Source organism: Phyllopteryx taeniolatus, chromosome 3, assembly GCF_024500385.1.
Source record: "Phyllopteryx taeniolatus isolate TA_2022b chromosome 3, UOR_Ptae_1.2, whole genome shotgun sequence".
NCBI lineage: Eukaryota > Metazoa > Chordata > Actinopteri > Syngnathiformes > Syngnathidae > Phyllopteryx > Phyllopteryx taeniolatus.
This window is the reverse complement of record NC_084504.1, coordinates 4645297-4660497: the sequence shown is the minus strand read 5'-3', so window position 1 is coordinate 4660497 and position 15201 is coordinate 4645297. Positions and strand designations below refer to the sequence as shown.

The 15201-nt window shown below is 41.6% G+C and overlaps 1 protein-coding gene across 2 annotated transcripts; it reads left to right on the top strand.

Annotated features, from left to right (window-relative positions):
* Positions 1-1118: 1118 nt before the first annotated feature.
* On the top strand, positions 1119-15150 carry dgcr8 (DGCR8 microprocessor complex subunit). Of its 2 annotated transcripts, none has more exons than XM_061766545.1 (14): positions 1119-1270; positions 1638-2583; positions 4186-4348; positions 7292-7434; positions 8074-8413; positions 8597-8794; positions 9042-9143; positions 9236-9334; positions 9460-9542; positions 9673-9773; positions 10009-10115; positions 10311-10438; positions 10610-10723; positions 13678-15150. In XM_061766545.1, exons 2-14 carry the CDS (start codon positions 1903-1905, stop codon positions 13759-13761), a joined length of 2343 nt encoding a protein of 780 aa, XP_061622529.1. In that variant the 5' UTR covers positions 1119-1270; positions 1638-1902; the 3' UTR covers positions 13762-15150. The 2 variants fall into 2 exon arrangements, with proteins under 2 accessions (XP_061622529.1, XP_061622528.1); XM_061766544.1 differs by having other exon boundaries at positions 1190-1337.
* Positions 15151-15201: the final 51 nt, after the last annotated feature.

Here is a 15201-nt window from a genome sequence, read left to right as displayed (position 1 = left end):
GAAAGGGTAGCTAACTGTCGCAACCTGTCAGGATGTATGCTGCCACGATTACTCCAGTTATATTTTGATTAGGAAATGTTTCCTCTAGATATGTGGAAATGGCATCGCAGGAGATCTGATGCTAATGTGCGTTTGTGAAGCCAGAGTCCCTGCAACTATCATCTAAACGATGAACATGGAAAATGCCCATTATCACTATATCTGTCTCTGTCTTGCATCAATTATTATTTGACCAGTTTTCTGTTCATTAACCATGTAGGCCGCATGAGCGAAAATAAGAGTGTATGCTTCCTCTTGATGCGGATGATAGTTCCTGGACCACTCACTGTAACAGCTCACTGTGGTTTCCGTGAAACCCCGACAATAGTCTGAATTCCTTCAGGGATATGATTCTTTGCTTTGGACCATCTGTCTAGAAGAAATTTGAAAAGGTTTGTCTTGTTTTCCCCTCTTTCCATTGAAATTCTTCCATTTTGGCAGGGGTAGGTGAGGCTGTGGAATGAAGGTCTTTTAAGAATTTAGTTTATTTTTCTCGACGACTACGTTCCTCCTGCTTCAAGCGACTCTCTGGGTTGATGTCATATCTATCTCCAACAATATAGATGATTTGACATTCATCAGGACGCATAGCAATTATCATCTGCAGATAACATTTCTGAAGTTCACTGAAATCTTTACAGCCCATGTCCTGAAAGCACTGTACGAATGCCATCATATCCACTATCATAATAATAATAATAATAATATAATAATAATAATCCAGTAATTGAATGACCACACTTTGCCTTGGAACAGGTCTTCACATTGAGTTGATCAGTGGTGGCCATGCCAGGTACTTAGATGCTATTTGCACTTCTTAAAAATAAAAGTTAAAGGTTGATATCCAATGAACATTTTTCTGAGATACACTGGATATTTAGAGTGGCCTTATTGTGAGCGTGCTTCCAAGGCACATCTCCGAATAATCATGCTTTTTAATCTGAATCTTCATGTCTAACCTGATGCTATTTTATATGTATTAGTGCTGCCCAATACCAATTTTGATATTGTTTGAAAAAAGGGAATTTAATTGTCGTATTTAAAAGGCAGAGCAAAATGTGTTTCATTCTTACTATAGGTTAGTCCTTCATTATGATGGGGAGAGACTAGGAGTGGCGGCGTTTGACTGACAACGTCACTAACCAATCACCAACGAGCCGGCACTGCGAGGCGGAGCCCGTTTTGAAGTGCATTTGTGCACTTCTTCAAGATGGCGGGGCTACGAATAAATGTAGGTGAATAAAGACACGTGTAATAGGTATATAGGATCTGACGAGGCTGTTAAATTATATGTATTGGTGAGTATTCACGCAAGCTCACGTAAGCATGAAAGGCTTAGGTAATCATATGATTAGAGTATGTGGGCTTCGGTAGCTCGCTGCTCGCCAGTTAGCATTGATGCTAATGCTAGCGGGGCCCTGCTGATCTTATGTAGTCGGTCTGGGTACACCGTATACTACATTTAATAGTATATGGCTTGTATAATCGTTATAGTAATTGACTCATAACTACTTTTCGTAGCTAGGTATTATAACATGGACGGTGACCGTGCACATATGTTTGCTGATTATGCTCTCGCTGTTAATTCTTTTTCCTAGCTGCCAGAGGAATCCGCAGGAGAATGGTGATCATTGTCTTGATCCCACATTAGGCTGAATGCATTGTGATTTCCAATAATTGAGACAGTGATTCTGAAAGCTGTCTACATTAATGAAAAGAACAATGTAGTCAGCTTAGCATATCCATCTCTGATACGTGTTATATTCTGGAATGTGCCTCTGCATGCATTCTGCTTTTAGATAAGGACAAATAAACAGGGTAGATTTAAGTTAATTCATAAGTTTTAATTCTAAATTAATAAAAATGGAAATAGATGACATTCTTCCACCTCTCCCTTTGGAGCCACCTAATGATTTTGGCCAAGATGAGGGCAGAGCACCTCCACCACCTCCCCTGCAAACGTCCAGTGACGCAGAGGTAATGGACGTTAGCTCTGGTGGTGATGGATACATATGCACCCTAGAGGATGGGGAAGCCAAACCACAGCAGCCCCTCAGCACTGGCACAATTGTTTTCTGTAGCCAGCCCTCAAATGAGGCCAGTCACACCAACCCACTGTGCCCCAGAACAGCTCGTCACGCTCCCCCTGTAACCAAGTTCCTACCAGATCTCAAGCTGCTCAGGGATGTTAAGGTTCGTGTTAGCTTCACTGAAAGCAGCTGTAGCAAAGACAGGAAGGTTTTGTATACAGGTGAAGGGCAAGAGAGAGGCAGCGATGATTGTTTAGACAATGTGAATGGTGAGTTGGCTTTCTCCTCAAGTGATCAGTGGGCAGCCGAAGATAGTTCAAGAACAGCACATGGAGCAGGTAGTGTTGAGGAGGCTGAGGTAGACCTTGAGAACAAAGTAGAGTATGCCGTCCTGGATGAGTTGGATGACATCTATGAAAATTTCGTGGATAATGAAGATGAAGAAAGTGGCGGTTTTAAGTCCGAGGTCATAGTTCAGCAGGAGCAAGCAGACGATGAGTCCATGGCTTATGAGGTAGGTCTTTCCTCTTACCATTGTCAAAATGTCTTGTCGTTCCTTAACTCTACCATAAAATGTATGTGTAATGCCGTCATTTCAAGGTATGTGTTCCTACTAACGCTCGCGTCTCCTTTTTAAAATTATGGCAACACTTAATCAGTAGCATTGTAATGGCGTATGCAGTGTCATCCCATTTTAACATAATGCCATTTTAACCAAAAGCTCAAAGATGGAGATGTGACTCGCAGGAGAGATGCCCCTTAAACCTTGACTGTTCCTCATGATTCCCCTTAAATCTCTAGTGTTCCATTTCCATCAATGGTCAAACTCTCAAAAACTAAACTGCTACAACTTGTTAAATTGGAAGGTTCTGTGATTCTGCTTTGGTCTGTGCTTTTATAGACAAGCAGAACACAGCATTTACAGTATTTGGCCTATACCTTCATAGTATGCTGCCACGCCATTATCTGGTGCTTTGCATTGCCAGCTTACTACTGTTGATTGAAGAGGTCATTCTGTGGGCAGTGCCAGAGCTGTAATTTATTATTCTAAATCAGTCGTTCCCAACCACCGGACCGGTACAGGGCCGTGAGGCGTTTATTACCAGGCTGCAGAGAAAGAATGACCAATTTATATAATTTCTGTTGTATTGCAATTCGCGTGTCATTGTGTTTCATTTTGACAATTGACTGGATCTTCTCCGCCGCACCAGCTGCGCGTCTCAATTGACACGTAGAGACTGCACAGAACGCTTCCCTTTCCGGTCCCGGCCGACTCGAACGCTTCTGTTTCCGGTCCAAAAGGGCTGGCTAACGGCGGGAGAGCTCAAAAAACGAAATAATTTCATAAACTAACTCAGTTCATTACGTTTACTGAAAATATTTGTTCTTTTGAACGAAACAACACTATATCAGGAGTCCTACTTAACATACGGGTTTATCACAACAGTTAAATCTCACGCACCAAGTCCGCTCTGATACAGATAGTCGTAGGTTGCTGCTCGACACGGGCAGAACTAATTTTACGGAGTTAAAAGACTACTCTCATTGAGGAGCTCCGACCCCCACTTTTGCATCGCGCCCACAGTGGACGCACCACGAACGGCGAAGGAGGAAGCAGAAGCTAGGCAAGCGCGTGTGTGTGTGTGTGTGTGTGTGTGTGTGTGTGTGCGCGCGTCACGACAGCCGGTCCGTGAGAAAAATGCCGACTCCTAACCGGTCCGCGGGGCAAAGAAGGTTGGGGAACACAGTTCTAAATGAAAGCTTGGGCAACAAAGCTTGTTGTCAATGTAAGCTAATAAATGCGAGTACAGAGAAAATTGTCAATGGATAAAAGAAGAGGGTGGCTAGATTCCTTAATTAAATGTTCACCCTTTTGGCACAAATGTTCTTTTAAACCGATAGAAAGACAAGCGAACCATTTAATTTAACACTCAAATTGAGTCAGGAAATGTAAAATTTTGAATAAGTCATTCATCATCAATCAATTTCTTCTTGAAATCAAGATTTAATTGTGGAAATTTGTACATATGCCATCAACCAGCACTTTGTGTCATGTCTGAATTGTTTGGGTATTATTCTCATCCTGAATCTCTTGACCAATCTCTAACTCTTTCAGGAGGAATTTGACAATGACGTTGACGCTCTGCTAGAGGAGGGCATGCCGGTCCCAAAAAAGATGCGTCCAGCAGAGGACAAATATGATGGTGACAGCGATCATCGGTCAGATGGAGAAGGAGGTGTTCAACCCATGATGACCAAAATTAAAACTGTCTTGAAAAGTAAGTGGCAAATATTTTTATTTTTTTTTGTGCACTGTTAAATGATTTTAATTGTATCATACAAAAACATAAAGTATCAACTACATGTGTCGACTTTGTGGGTGACATGCAGAGATGCCAACTAGAGGCTGGCATTTTTTCGGGATTTCCCCTGGGTCTTGAGGGATGGGAGTAAATTACACGATTAATCACGGGATTGGGCAGGAGTGGGAGCGAAAGTCACAGGGAGCGGGAACTATGACAACAAAGTCACTGGGAGTGGAAACCATGATGGGATTTTAGCTCGCGATTGGCAGGGAATGTGGGAGTTGGAGTCAAAACTCACTCCCGTGTCAGCCTTTAATGCCAACCCCTTATCATCACCTCGCGGGAACATTCTGAAAATTTTGTCAGGAACATTTGTGTCTCGGCCAAAAGAAACGCGTCACCAGAAAGACTGAACAACTCTGATATTTTTAACATGCTTTGTTTTCACAAATTACATGTGTGCAATAATAACATATTATCTAATAATAATATAACCAAACTACAGCGCAGGGCCATTTGCGGCCTGCCATCCATTTTTTTTGCGGCCCGTGCCTACAGTACTTACATTCTACACTGTATAACAAGGCACGAGAAGAGAAGTAGTTAATTTTTTCAACCAATCACACATCATTCGGTAATGTGTTGATGTTCAGTTCAGTTTATTTTTGAAAGGGGACAATGCAATTTCATAAAACACATGAAGTACACATGGTTAAAAAATCCAGAATTAGCCAGAAGGCTAGTTTTCATCTGTAGTCCCCTGGCCATGATGTAAAAAAGCAGTAAAATACATCTACAAGACAATATAATACAGGATACATAATCAAACTATACTATTAAGAGAGAATGTGATGCCAAGGTCAGATCAGACTACAAGACAAATTTGCTCTTTCACGATTGCACTGTCAGACTACTGCAATAAAATCTTGTATGCCGATACCACCGCATCCCATTTTTTTATGATCATTGGGCTTTATCTTGTCAACTCAAATGCGACCGGATACACTCGTTACCGTGGCGATGACAACAAGAGTGGAGCGACCTGACTGTATTATAAGAACAAAATGGGGAAAAACGTGTGTTGGTGGTCACCGGTGCTCAGGACAGGAGAGGACGTTCGTTTAAGGCTTGCTTGAGGTATGTTCACGTACTTATAATACGATACGGCTCACAAGCAGGCAATAAAATGTTATGTAGCCTAGCAAGCTAGTTGTACCACGAACGCTTGGACGTAAACATGCCGCCGTTCTGTCGAATCATGCTCTTACGTTTCGGTGTAGTTGAAGTAATTTAATAAAAAAGTAAGTAATTTAATTACAGTAAGTTAGCACCCATTATTCCTGTCATGTAATGTTAGTTTGACCTGACTGATTAGAATACCGTATTTTCGCGACCATAAGGTGCACCGTATTAAAAGGCGCAGTCTCAGTTGCGCGGTCTATTTCTGTATTTAACACGTACATAAGGCGCACCGTATTATTACACAGCTGTGCAAGTTCTCCATTAAACATGCCGGGTTCCCTCTCGTCATTGTCTGAGTCAGTCTCGTTGCCGGGAGCCTGTTCAGCAATGACGGAAAACAGTTAAAGCCGATACCTTAGCCCAGGCATCCACAATCCATTCAGAATTTTTGCGCATGAGAAAACACATTGATAAGCAAAACTGCAAATCAGGTTTGCCACGGAGACAGTCATGAAGACGGAAGACAGCAGTGGCGTAGATGACACAACGCGCTTACGTCACCGATACGTGAACGCAGAAGTGAAGCGCCAAGACAGTGGTTGCAAAATGCCAGGCCAAATTGAGATGAGAGAGAGAAAAAGGACAAGTGGCGAAAGTGCCGTCGCTTTTCATGGTGAAATGCAAGGTGAGCATCCGTTAGTTGTAACACAGACTTTTCTCTCCGCCGAGTATGCCGCCGCGTCACGGGACCCGAGAGACGAAGCTGAAGCGCAAATCGGTGAGCTTAATGTTAGTCTACTTTACTAACATAACATTAGCGCTGAAGGCTGCGGAGTGTCTCTTTTAATTCGGAATACCCTCGAATGTGTGGCTTTTTATTTTATTTATTCATTTTTAAGCGGTGACAAGGACAGTCTAACGTTACGCAACCATAATGGTACATATTGTGGTTGTTGCTCAGTGTCGTCACTGTGTGACATATCGCCAATCTGATGATCTGTAAGTTTGAGTCCAGTAGGTGAAATTTTTCTCTCTCGAAGTTACTTCATTTTAATTTGAACGGATTGAACCCTTCTAAAACTTTTAGTCATACAATTATTATACTTATTCCTAGTCAGCTGGTCTACGCTCATAAATCCACAGCCATGAACCTAAGTGGGAATTTCCCATTGAGTGCTCTTATAAAAAGTGCATATAATATGTGAAACGCCATTATGAACCAAAACAAAGGTTTTAAACAAACATAACCTCTAAAATGGTTGATTTGTTAAACTTTGTAAAATTGTGTGAGACTTAACTGTTGTGTCAAGATGCCAAACAGAAAAGGGGAAACTCAAACTTTATTTTTCTTAAGTTCAGCACTTTATTTGAACAGGTATAGCTTTTGTTTTTGATTTACTTGCTCTTATTATGAAATGGGCCAGTTCTTATAGTGAAGGCTCCTAATCCTCTTCCCTTGGGAAAACCACTTTTGAGCCACTACAACCATATAGTCATTCATTAATTCATTTCCGGAACCGCTTATCCTTACGAGGGTCGCGGGCATGCTGTAGCCTACGCCAGCCATCTTCGGGCAAGAGGCGGGGTACACCCTGAACTGGTCGCCAGCCAATCCGCAACCAGAAATTGGAACACTTGGCATCTTTGCATATGCTCTGCAGTCTGCACCCTTACATAGTCCAGAATCACTTTACTTTTACTTTGTGTGTGTGTGTCTCCACTTTAACATACTAGGTCGGGGACGTCCACCCACTGAGCCACTTCCTGATGGATGGATCATGACATTCCACAACTCGGGCATTCCAGTCTATCTGCACAGAGAAACTAGAGTAGTAACTTGGTCCAGACCCTACTTCCTTGGAACTGGCAGCATACGGGTAAGAATCAGCACACTATCGTCCTATTGTTGAAAGACTGTAATAATTGATGGTGAATAGCAGTAGAGTGGTTGTCTCCCATTGTAAGTTTGTAGGTTTTATCCAGTCGTGGCCATCTACAGTGGGTACGGAAAGTATTCAAATGGCTGCAATACAACAAAGAGTGAAAATGTAAGGGGGTCTGAAAACTTTCCGTATCCACTGTATATTCCATCCATTTTCCGTACCGCTTATCTTCACTAGGGTCACAGGCGTGCTGGAGCCTATACCTGCTATCTTCAGGCAAGAGGCGGGGTACACCCTTAACTGGTCGCCAGCCAATCGCAGGGCATATATAAACAAACAAATATTCGCGCTCACATTCACACGGGCAATTTAGTCTTCAATTAACCCTCAATGCATGTTTTGGGGATGTGGGAGGAAACAGGAGTACCTGGCGAAAACCCACGCAGGCACGTGGAGAACATGCAAACTCCACACAGGCGAGGCCGGATTTGAAGCCGGGTCCTCAGAACTGTGAGGCACACGTGCTAACCAGCATCTATATTAACACTAGCAATTATTAACGAGGGTATTAGGTATTTGAAGTGCTCTTTACCCTATTTGTCTTCAAACCCTTGGTCTGCCACTGTGATCTAGAAACACGATCCTCCAACCAGCAGCATTCCCTGCTTACACTATAAGAAGATGAAGGAACATGATGAGAAGGAACTGAATGGCAATGTGGATCCTCAAGCAGAGGAGTCCCCTGTTAAGCCCAGAGTGGAGGCAAATGGTGACGACCATGTAGCGAACTCCGAGAACACAGCTGAGGTGCACGATAATGTGCCCGCCTCCAGTCCTGCTAACGGTGACCTAGAGGGTGAGGGCATTACCAACCACAGTCAGCCTGGTAAAGAGGCCCAAGCATGCGACATTGCTCAAGGAGCCCTAGGACAAGTCAGGGCCAAAGTGGAGGTGTGCAAGGATGAGTCCATTGGTAAGATATTTTCACTGCAAGACTCTGGCTCAGGCTGATTTATGTTTGTGCAGGATCAATTTCAAGTTAGCATCTAATTAAAGTAATGTGAGGGAATGTGGTAGACATGGTATTTGAGTAAGAGCTTTTTTTTCGAGCAGGTATTTAATTAACCACAGCGCTAATGGCATACATACTTGACAGAACTTGAAGACTTTCGCCTATACCTGGAAAAGTGCTTTGATTTTGAACAAGTGACGGTGAAGAAATTCCGCACGTGGGCGGAGCGACGGCAGTTTAACAGAGACATGAAGAGGAAACAGGCTGAATCAGAGAGGCCAATCCTGCCTGCAAACCAGAAACTCATTACACTGTCAGTCCAAGATGCCCCGACTAAGAAAGGTAGAATACAGTATATTATACATGTTGAATATTTGAATTAATGTTTTTGACTTAGATGTTGTATTTCACCATTATTTATGGTAAACTTTCTTGTTGCCTCTCCGCCCTAAATGGAATATAACGTGCTATTCTAAGTGTCAACCAATAGCCCCAGAATAGAAAAATGAAAACATAACTGTCAATTCTGTTTTAGACTTACACCAATGAAAGAAATCGTTATCTTATTCACTTATTTTATATTCATCAGAATTTGTCATCAATCCCAATGGGAAGTCTGAAGTTTGCATCTTGCATGAATATATGCAGCGTGTCCTAAAGGTTCGGCCTGTTTACAACTTCTTCGAATGTGGTAAGTTTTGCCTTGAAAAGAATTTTAAAGCCGCCTGTCACATTTGAGTTGAAGTTAAAAGCTTTGTCAGTCATTGAGCCATCTTTTTTCAGAGAACCCAAGTGAACCCTTTGGCGCGTCTGTCATCATAGACGGCGTCACCTACGGCACAGGGACAGCAAGTAGTAAAAAACTTGCCAAGAATAAAGCTGGTAAAATGTTCACTCAACACTTTGTAGGATGGTGCATATCACAACACCATACAAAGTGGTGTCACTGTAGTGGGATTACATACTGCTTCGGTTAGTTTACGCTGACAGTTTTATGTATTCCGCAGCAAGAGCCACACTGGAAATCCTGATCCCTGACTTTGTGAAGCAGACCTCTGAGGAAAAGCCTGTTGAGGCAGATGAACTTGAGGTACTTTCACTTCTTCCTCAGGAGCAGTATTGGATGAATAAGCATCATGTGTATCAACAGCTGTGTAAAGGAGAATGTCTCTAATCAGAAATGACAGCAGCAGTAACGTTGAGTGTTCTGCCCCACACAGTATTTTAATCATATCAGTATAGAAGATTCGAGAGTGTATGAGCTGACCAACAAAGCGGGGCTTCTTTCACCGTATCAGATACTTCATGAGTGCCTTAAAAGGTAATATAGCACCCACACAAGCAGTGCCATCAGAGGTTTAGCTATAGAAAGCAATGGTAACATATTATGGGGTAAAATCAAGTAATTACACAACAGAGTGAAATCAGAAGGAATATCAATAAAGATTGACCTTTTAGGACAAATCTGCCATCTTCGTTGAGCTATTTTGCGCCAACATGAGCTTGGCATGCAATTTTATTTCTGTGGTACTAACTATTCTCTTAACTTCCTGCAGAAATCATGGGATGGGAGACACTAGCATAAAATTTGAGGTGATACCAGGGAAGAATCAGAAGAGTGAATATGTGATGACTTGTGGGAAGCATACTGTGCGTGGTTGGTGTAAGTGGTTGCCTTTCCTCCAAATTTTGAGTGCAGCGACTGTATACATGGATTGTTTTAAGATCAATATCTCATTTTAGTGGTATGTTAAATGTAAATTGCTGCCAAATGTGCACTGAGTCAGATGAGTATGAAACTTGAATCGACACCCTCTGACTCGACAGTGCATTAATTTTCTTTTGGCACTGCACCCAGGCAAAAACAAGAGGGTTGGCAAACAGTTAGCATCTCAGAAGATCTTGCAGATGCTTCATCCTCATGTGAAGAACTGGGGCTCACTGCTGCGAATGTATGGCCGAGAGAGTAATAAAATGGTCAAGAAGGTAGGTTTCAGTTTTCAATAAGTTCTGATTGAATCCATAGTTTTTCAGAGCATTGTCACAATTTGTTTTGTGGTCATGACAGTTTCATGTGGCTATCCACTACGTACATCAAATTACAGGATGAGGTTGCTCCGTATGTGTCTCACTTGGATGTACCTTTTTATAATATAGGAGAGCTCAGACAAGAGTGTGATCGAGCTGCAGCAGTTTGCTAAAAAGAACAAACCAAACCTTCATATTTTGAACAAATTGCAAGAAGAGATGAGGAAACTGGCCGCACAAAGGGTAAGTAGTTCAACTACAAATACATAATATAAGGCACAGTCAGTAATGTACAGTCCCCTCCCAAAGTTTTTGGAACGGCAAGGTCAATTCCTTTGTATACTGAAGACATTTGGCTTTCAGATCAAAAGATGAATATGAGACAAAAGTTTAGAATTCCAGCTTTTGTTTCATGATATTTACATCTAGATGTGTTAAACAACTCAGGACAGAGCACCTTTTGTGTGAACCCACCCACTTTCCAAGCGAGCAAAAGTATTGGAACATGTGGCTGATGGGTGTTTCTAGTTGCTCAGGTGTTGCTGTTAAGATGAATTGGAGAAAAAAAGGACCTGCTTATGATCCAAAACACACAAGCTCATCTGTGAAGCATGGTCATGTCATGGCTTGGGCTTCCATGGCTGCTTCTGGAACAGGCTTGTGATTCTTTGTTGATGATGCTCCAGAATGAATTCTCAAGTGTACAAAACCACTTTGTCTGGCAATTTACAGAAAAATGCATACAAACTAATTGGGAGAAGCTTCATCATGCAACAAGACAATGACCCAAATTATATTGCAAGTGCAACAAAGGACTTCATCAGGGGGGAAAAGTGGAAGGTCTTAGATGGGACAGGTGCATAAGTCATTCACCAGACCTTAACCCAATAGAGCATGCATTTTACCTCCTGAAGAGGAGACTGAAGGGAGAAACCCCCAGAGACAAACAAGAAAGAGGCTGCGGTCAAGGCCTGGAAAATCATTTCAAATGAAAAATGCAACATTCTGGTGAAGTCAGTGGGTCGCAGGCTTGATGCACTTATTGCAAGTAAGGGTTATGCCACCAAATATTAAATGTTATTCACTTGAAGTTAATTTAATAATGACTGTTCCAATACTTTTTGAAAAGCGGGTGGCTTCAAACAAAAGGTGCTCTGTCCTAAGTAGTTTAACACATCTAGATTTAAATACCATGCCGCTCCAATACTTTTGGAGGGGACTGTAGCTTAAATCATCATCAGGGCATCTTCATGCCAGGTTTTTTATTTATTTATTTATTTTATTTTTTTAAATAATTTCTGAACTTTGTCCACATTCAATGTGAACTGTAATGTAAACCGTTTAATTGGTGATCTGAGCGACAAGCAGGAGAGTACTTGGCGTGTCATGTTGTAGGAAAGGGGAGAAGGTGACTCTGTGATGGAACAGGAAGTGCAGGAGAGCATAAAGTGAAAGACAAGATGAGAAATTAATACAGGGAGATGTGGCAAAAGCCAAACAATACGCATTTGATGACTTGTATATCAGATTGGACAGAAGGATCTATCCAAGGTTGACCAGACAGAGAGCGCTAGAGATGGGAGAGATGTGTAGCAGGTTCGGGTGATTCAGGATGGAGATGGAAATGTGTCGACTGGTGCCAGTAGTAGTGTGTTGATAGATGGAAAGAATACTATGAGAAGTTGAAGTTGAAATGACACAGAAAGAAGAGAAGAGATGATTGTTGATTGGGTCCTCAGTGGCCATTTGTGGCTCTCTGTACACCACTACTACAGGTGTCTGCTGTTGGTGCGGACGGCTCCCTGAGATGGCGTTTCCCACTTGGTTTCTCTGCACCCAGCCATAGGTCATGGCGTTGTTATTTTCTTTCTTTTTTAACTGTGTGTGCGCGCGCATATACTGTATATATTTGTGTGGGGGAGTGGGGATTGATTTTAACTATGTAAAGCACTTTGAAACGCATATGTGTATGAAAAGTGCTGTATAAATAGTTTGATTTGATTGTTGTGGACCAGGAAGCAGTGGTTTTTGGGAAGGGAGAAGTTAGAAAGAAGATGAAAAATGGAAAGGCAGTTGGTCCTAATGACATATTGTACATGTGGAATTGTGGAAGCGTCTTGGTGGCTGTGGAGTTGACAAGATCTATTTCAATCGGGTGTATACATGTGCACTACATTTAACCGGAACAGCCGTGTGACATTCGCACATCGACGTAAATGTCATGTAATTTTAAGATGGTTAGTTGTCTATCTCATAGTAGTTGAGATTGTTTTTACACTTTTCTTAGTTAGTAGTTAAAAACAAGATCTCCGTCGCATACGCGCTCTGGTTGGAAGGCGCCACATTTACGTACATAGCGATGGCGTCACCACACATTTACGTCAAGACGGAGCATGCGCATAGAGAGCCCAGCACTGCACCATTATGATTCGTGGTTTACATGATGAAAATTTACTTCTGATTGGTTTGGCAAAAGGAATATTGCAGCCCTGTGAAACTGTATGAAATTCCATTCAGATTCGGTCTGTTTATTACGATTGAGGCCTTATTGAGCATTTTTATTTGGTTTGGGCTTCTAACCAGATTCTAATTTGAATGCTAGTCTCTATGTAAACCCCCCTTATGACGGAGTACCCACAGAGGAACTGTGGTACTGCATGAGGAAACCTGGAGTGGCAGAAAAGTATGTTAGACGGAATACAGTATATGACTTGTAGGGCAGTGGTGAGGTGTGTGACATTAGGGGATAGTGCATAACAGCCATAAGGGTGTGAAGTTTGTAATTGTTTACTTCCTCTCTCAAAAAGGTTTGATTTTTCCATTGCGTTTTACAGGTTGTAGCTCACAATGGGTGGAAAAAGTTTTCAAATGATTTATCTTGGGCTCTTTGTTATAAAACCCCAAAACATGGCATTATATTCACTGCATGTAAATATTCTAATGCAGTATTCACTCTCCTTTGTCTGAAAGTGCGCAACCTTTTTTTGTGAAAAGACAGGCGGATGAATGCTGCCTACTTTTATGGCTTATTTGCAAATTGTACTGATACGCTTGTGTGAAAGGGCTTCTGTTGCTGTAGTGTGTCATTCCTCATTCTGGTCCCATTACCAAGAAGAGTACAGACATTATTCGATGATCAGAAAAGTACCCACAGTATTGACAGCAAGATTTATAGTATCATGTTTGTATTAATATAGGCGGAAACGAGGAAGAAACCCAAGATGACCATCATGGAATCTGCCCAGCCAGGAAGTGAGCCTCTCTGCACTGTTGATGTTTGAGGAGCCTAGCCAGACACCACACTCACCCTCTTTCAGCACTGCATCATCGCTATGTAGGATCACGTCGTCATGCTGTTAGAACTGCTTGCTTCTTTTACCTGTGTGTAGTTGGATTGGCTGGTAGACATCAGGGTAGGACATAATGCACTAACAGACCGTAGCCCAAATACCATCTACCTCTCTAGATGCATCCCAGCTATGGTACAAGAAGAAAGTCCTCCAGGGTGCAGATAAGGTGGCATGACTTAAACATGGTAAAAATACAATCCATGCACATCTTGACTGCAAGAAGCACTATCTACCATGTTTTTTTTTTTTAAAGTGTCTTAATAGCTCCATTTCAGTACTAGCCCCTGTGTTTTTGCGATTGCGTAACATATTTGAAAGGGACTACTTGTATTTATACCGTTCCATCGGGAAATGAAATTATGTATTTTATTGGTTGGTGTTATGGCTAGTATGGGGAGTACACATTTGGTGTTTTTCTTCAGAATTGACTTGGTTTGCATGCTTGAAAACATGTTGTGAAGTGATGACTATTCTGAACAATTATGCACCTGCCCCGTCTAAAAATCACTCCTTTCTAGTGATCTTTCGTATTCTAACAAATTTGTCCCCCACCATTTTGCTCAACCCCAGGCCACACACTGCCATTCCCTTTGGTCTTGGCTTTTCAACACAATATTTGGTACTAATTAACATGTCATTCACTTTGCATTTTGGTGCCCTTAACCTAAATTGTGTACGTCATGAAGGGCTTTGAAGTGTATAGATTGGACCTAAAACCAGGAATTGAAAAGCCCAAATCCCCTCTATGAAATAAAGCATTTATCTAGCAAATTTGTATTTTTAAAGTATGTCCACAGCATGTGTTAAGATATGTCTTAATGTACTTTGTATTGGTTTTGTGTTTACCATTCTTTGCAAAGCTGACCATGCGTATGACCTTAAATATAAATATTGCGCAGAATGCAACCTTGCAAAATTGAGTTGGAAGGCTGACATCAAAATTCAGTCACGTCATTTATTCCAACACAAGCTTCTGAAACTATACCAAAGCCTAAAATCCAGTCATATGCATTTTATAGACTACCTAATGTTGCTGCAAACTATACAGTCACAAAAAAATCTGTATAAGATAAAAAGACATGCTAAAATAGAAAACTGCTGTGCATTTACGTATTTGGCTTGTGACATCCTTCAGATTTTTGCTTCAAGAATGTGCTTTTTTTTTTTGTCAAGTGTTTCAGTGTGAGAATTTCTTTTACATGTTATGCTCTTGACTTGTTTGGGATGATGATGCCTACAAAATGAAGTACAGTATGTCTTGCAACAGGAACTCTATGACTCGTGATGTTTGTAATGCAAAATAAAATGTATTGACCTAAATGTCTGTGTTAGTCACAAGAAAGACCGGAAAGATTAGGCAGTACGGTATTT

Bases quoted from the DNA above. Each gene is read 5' to 3' on its own strand.
- dgcr8 (XM_061766545.1), top strand. From the start codon at position 1,903: ATGGAAATAGATGACATTCTTCCACCTCTCCCTTTGGAGCCACCTAAT. The intron at 4,349-7,291 runs GTAAGTGGCAAA...TTAACATACTAG, and splicing joins AATTAAAACTGTCTTGAAAA to GTCGGGGACGTCCACCCACT. The intron at 8,414-8,596 runs GTAAGATATTTT...CATACTTGACAG, and splicing joins GTGCAAGGATGAGTCCATTG to AACTTGAAGACTTTCGCCTA.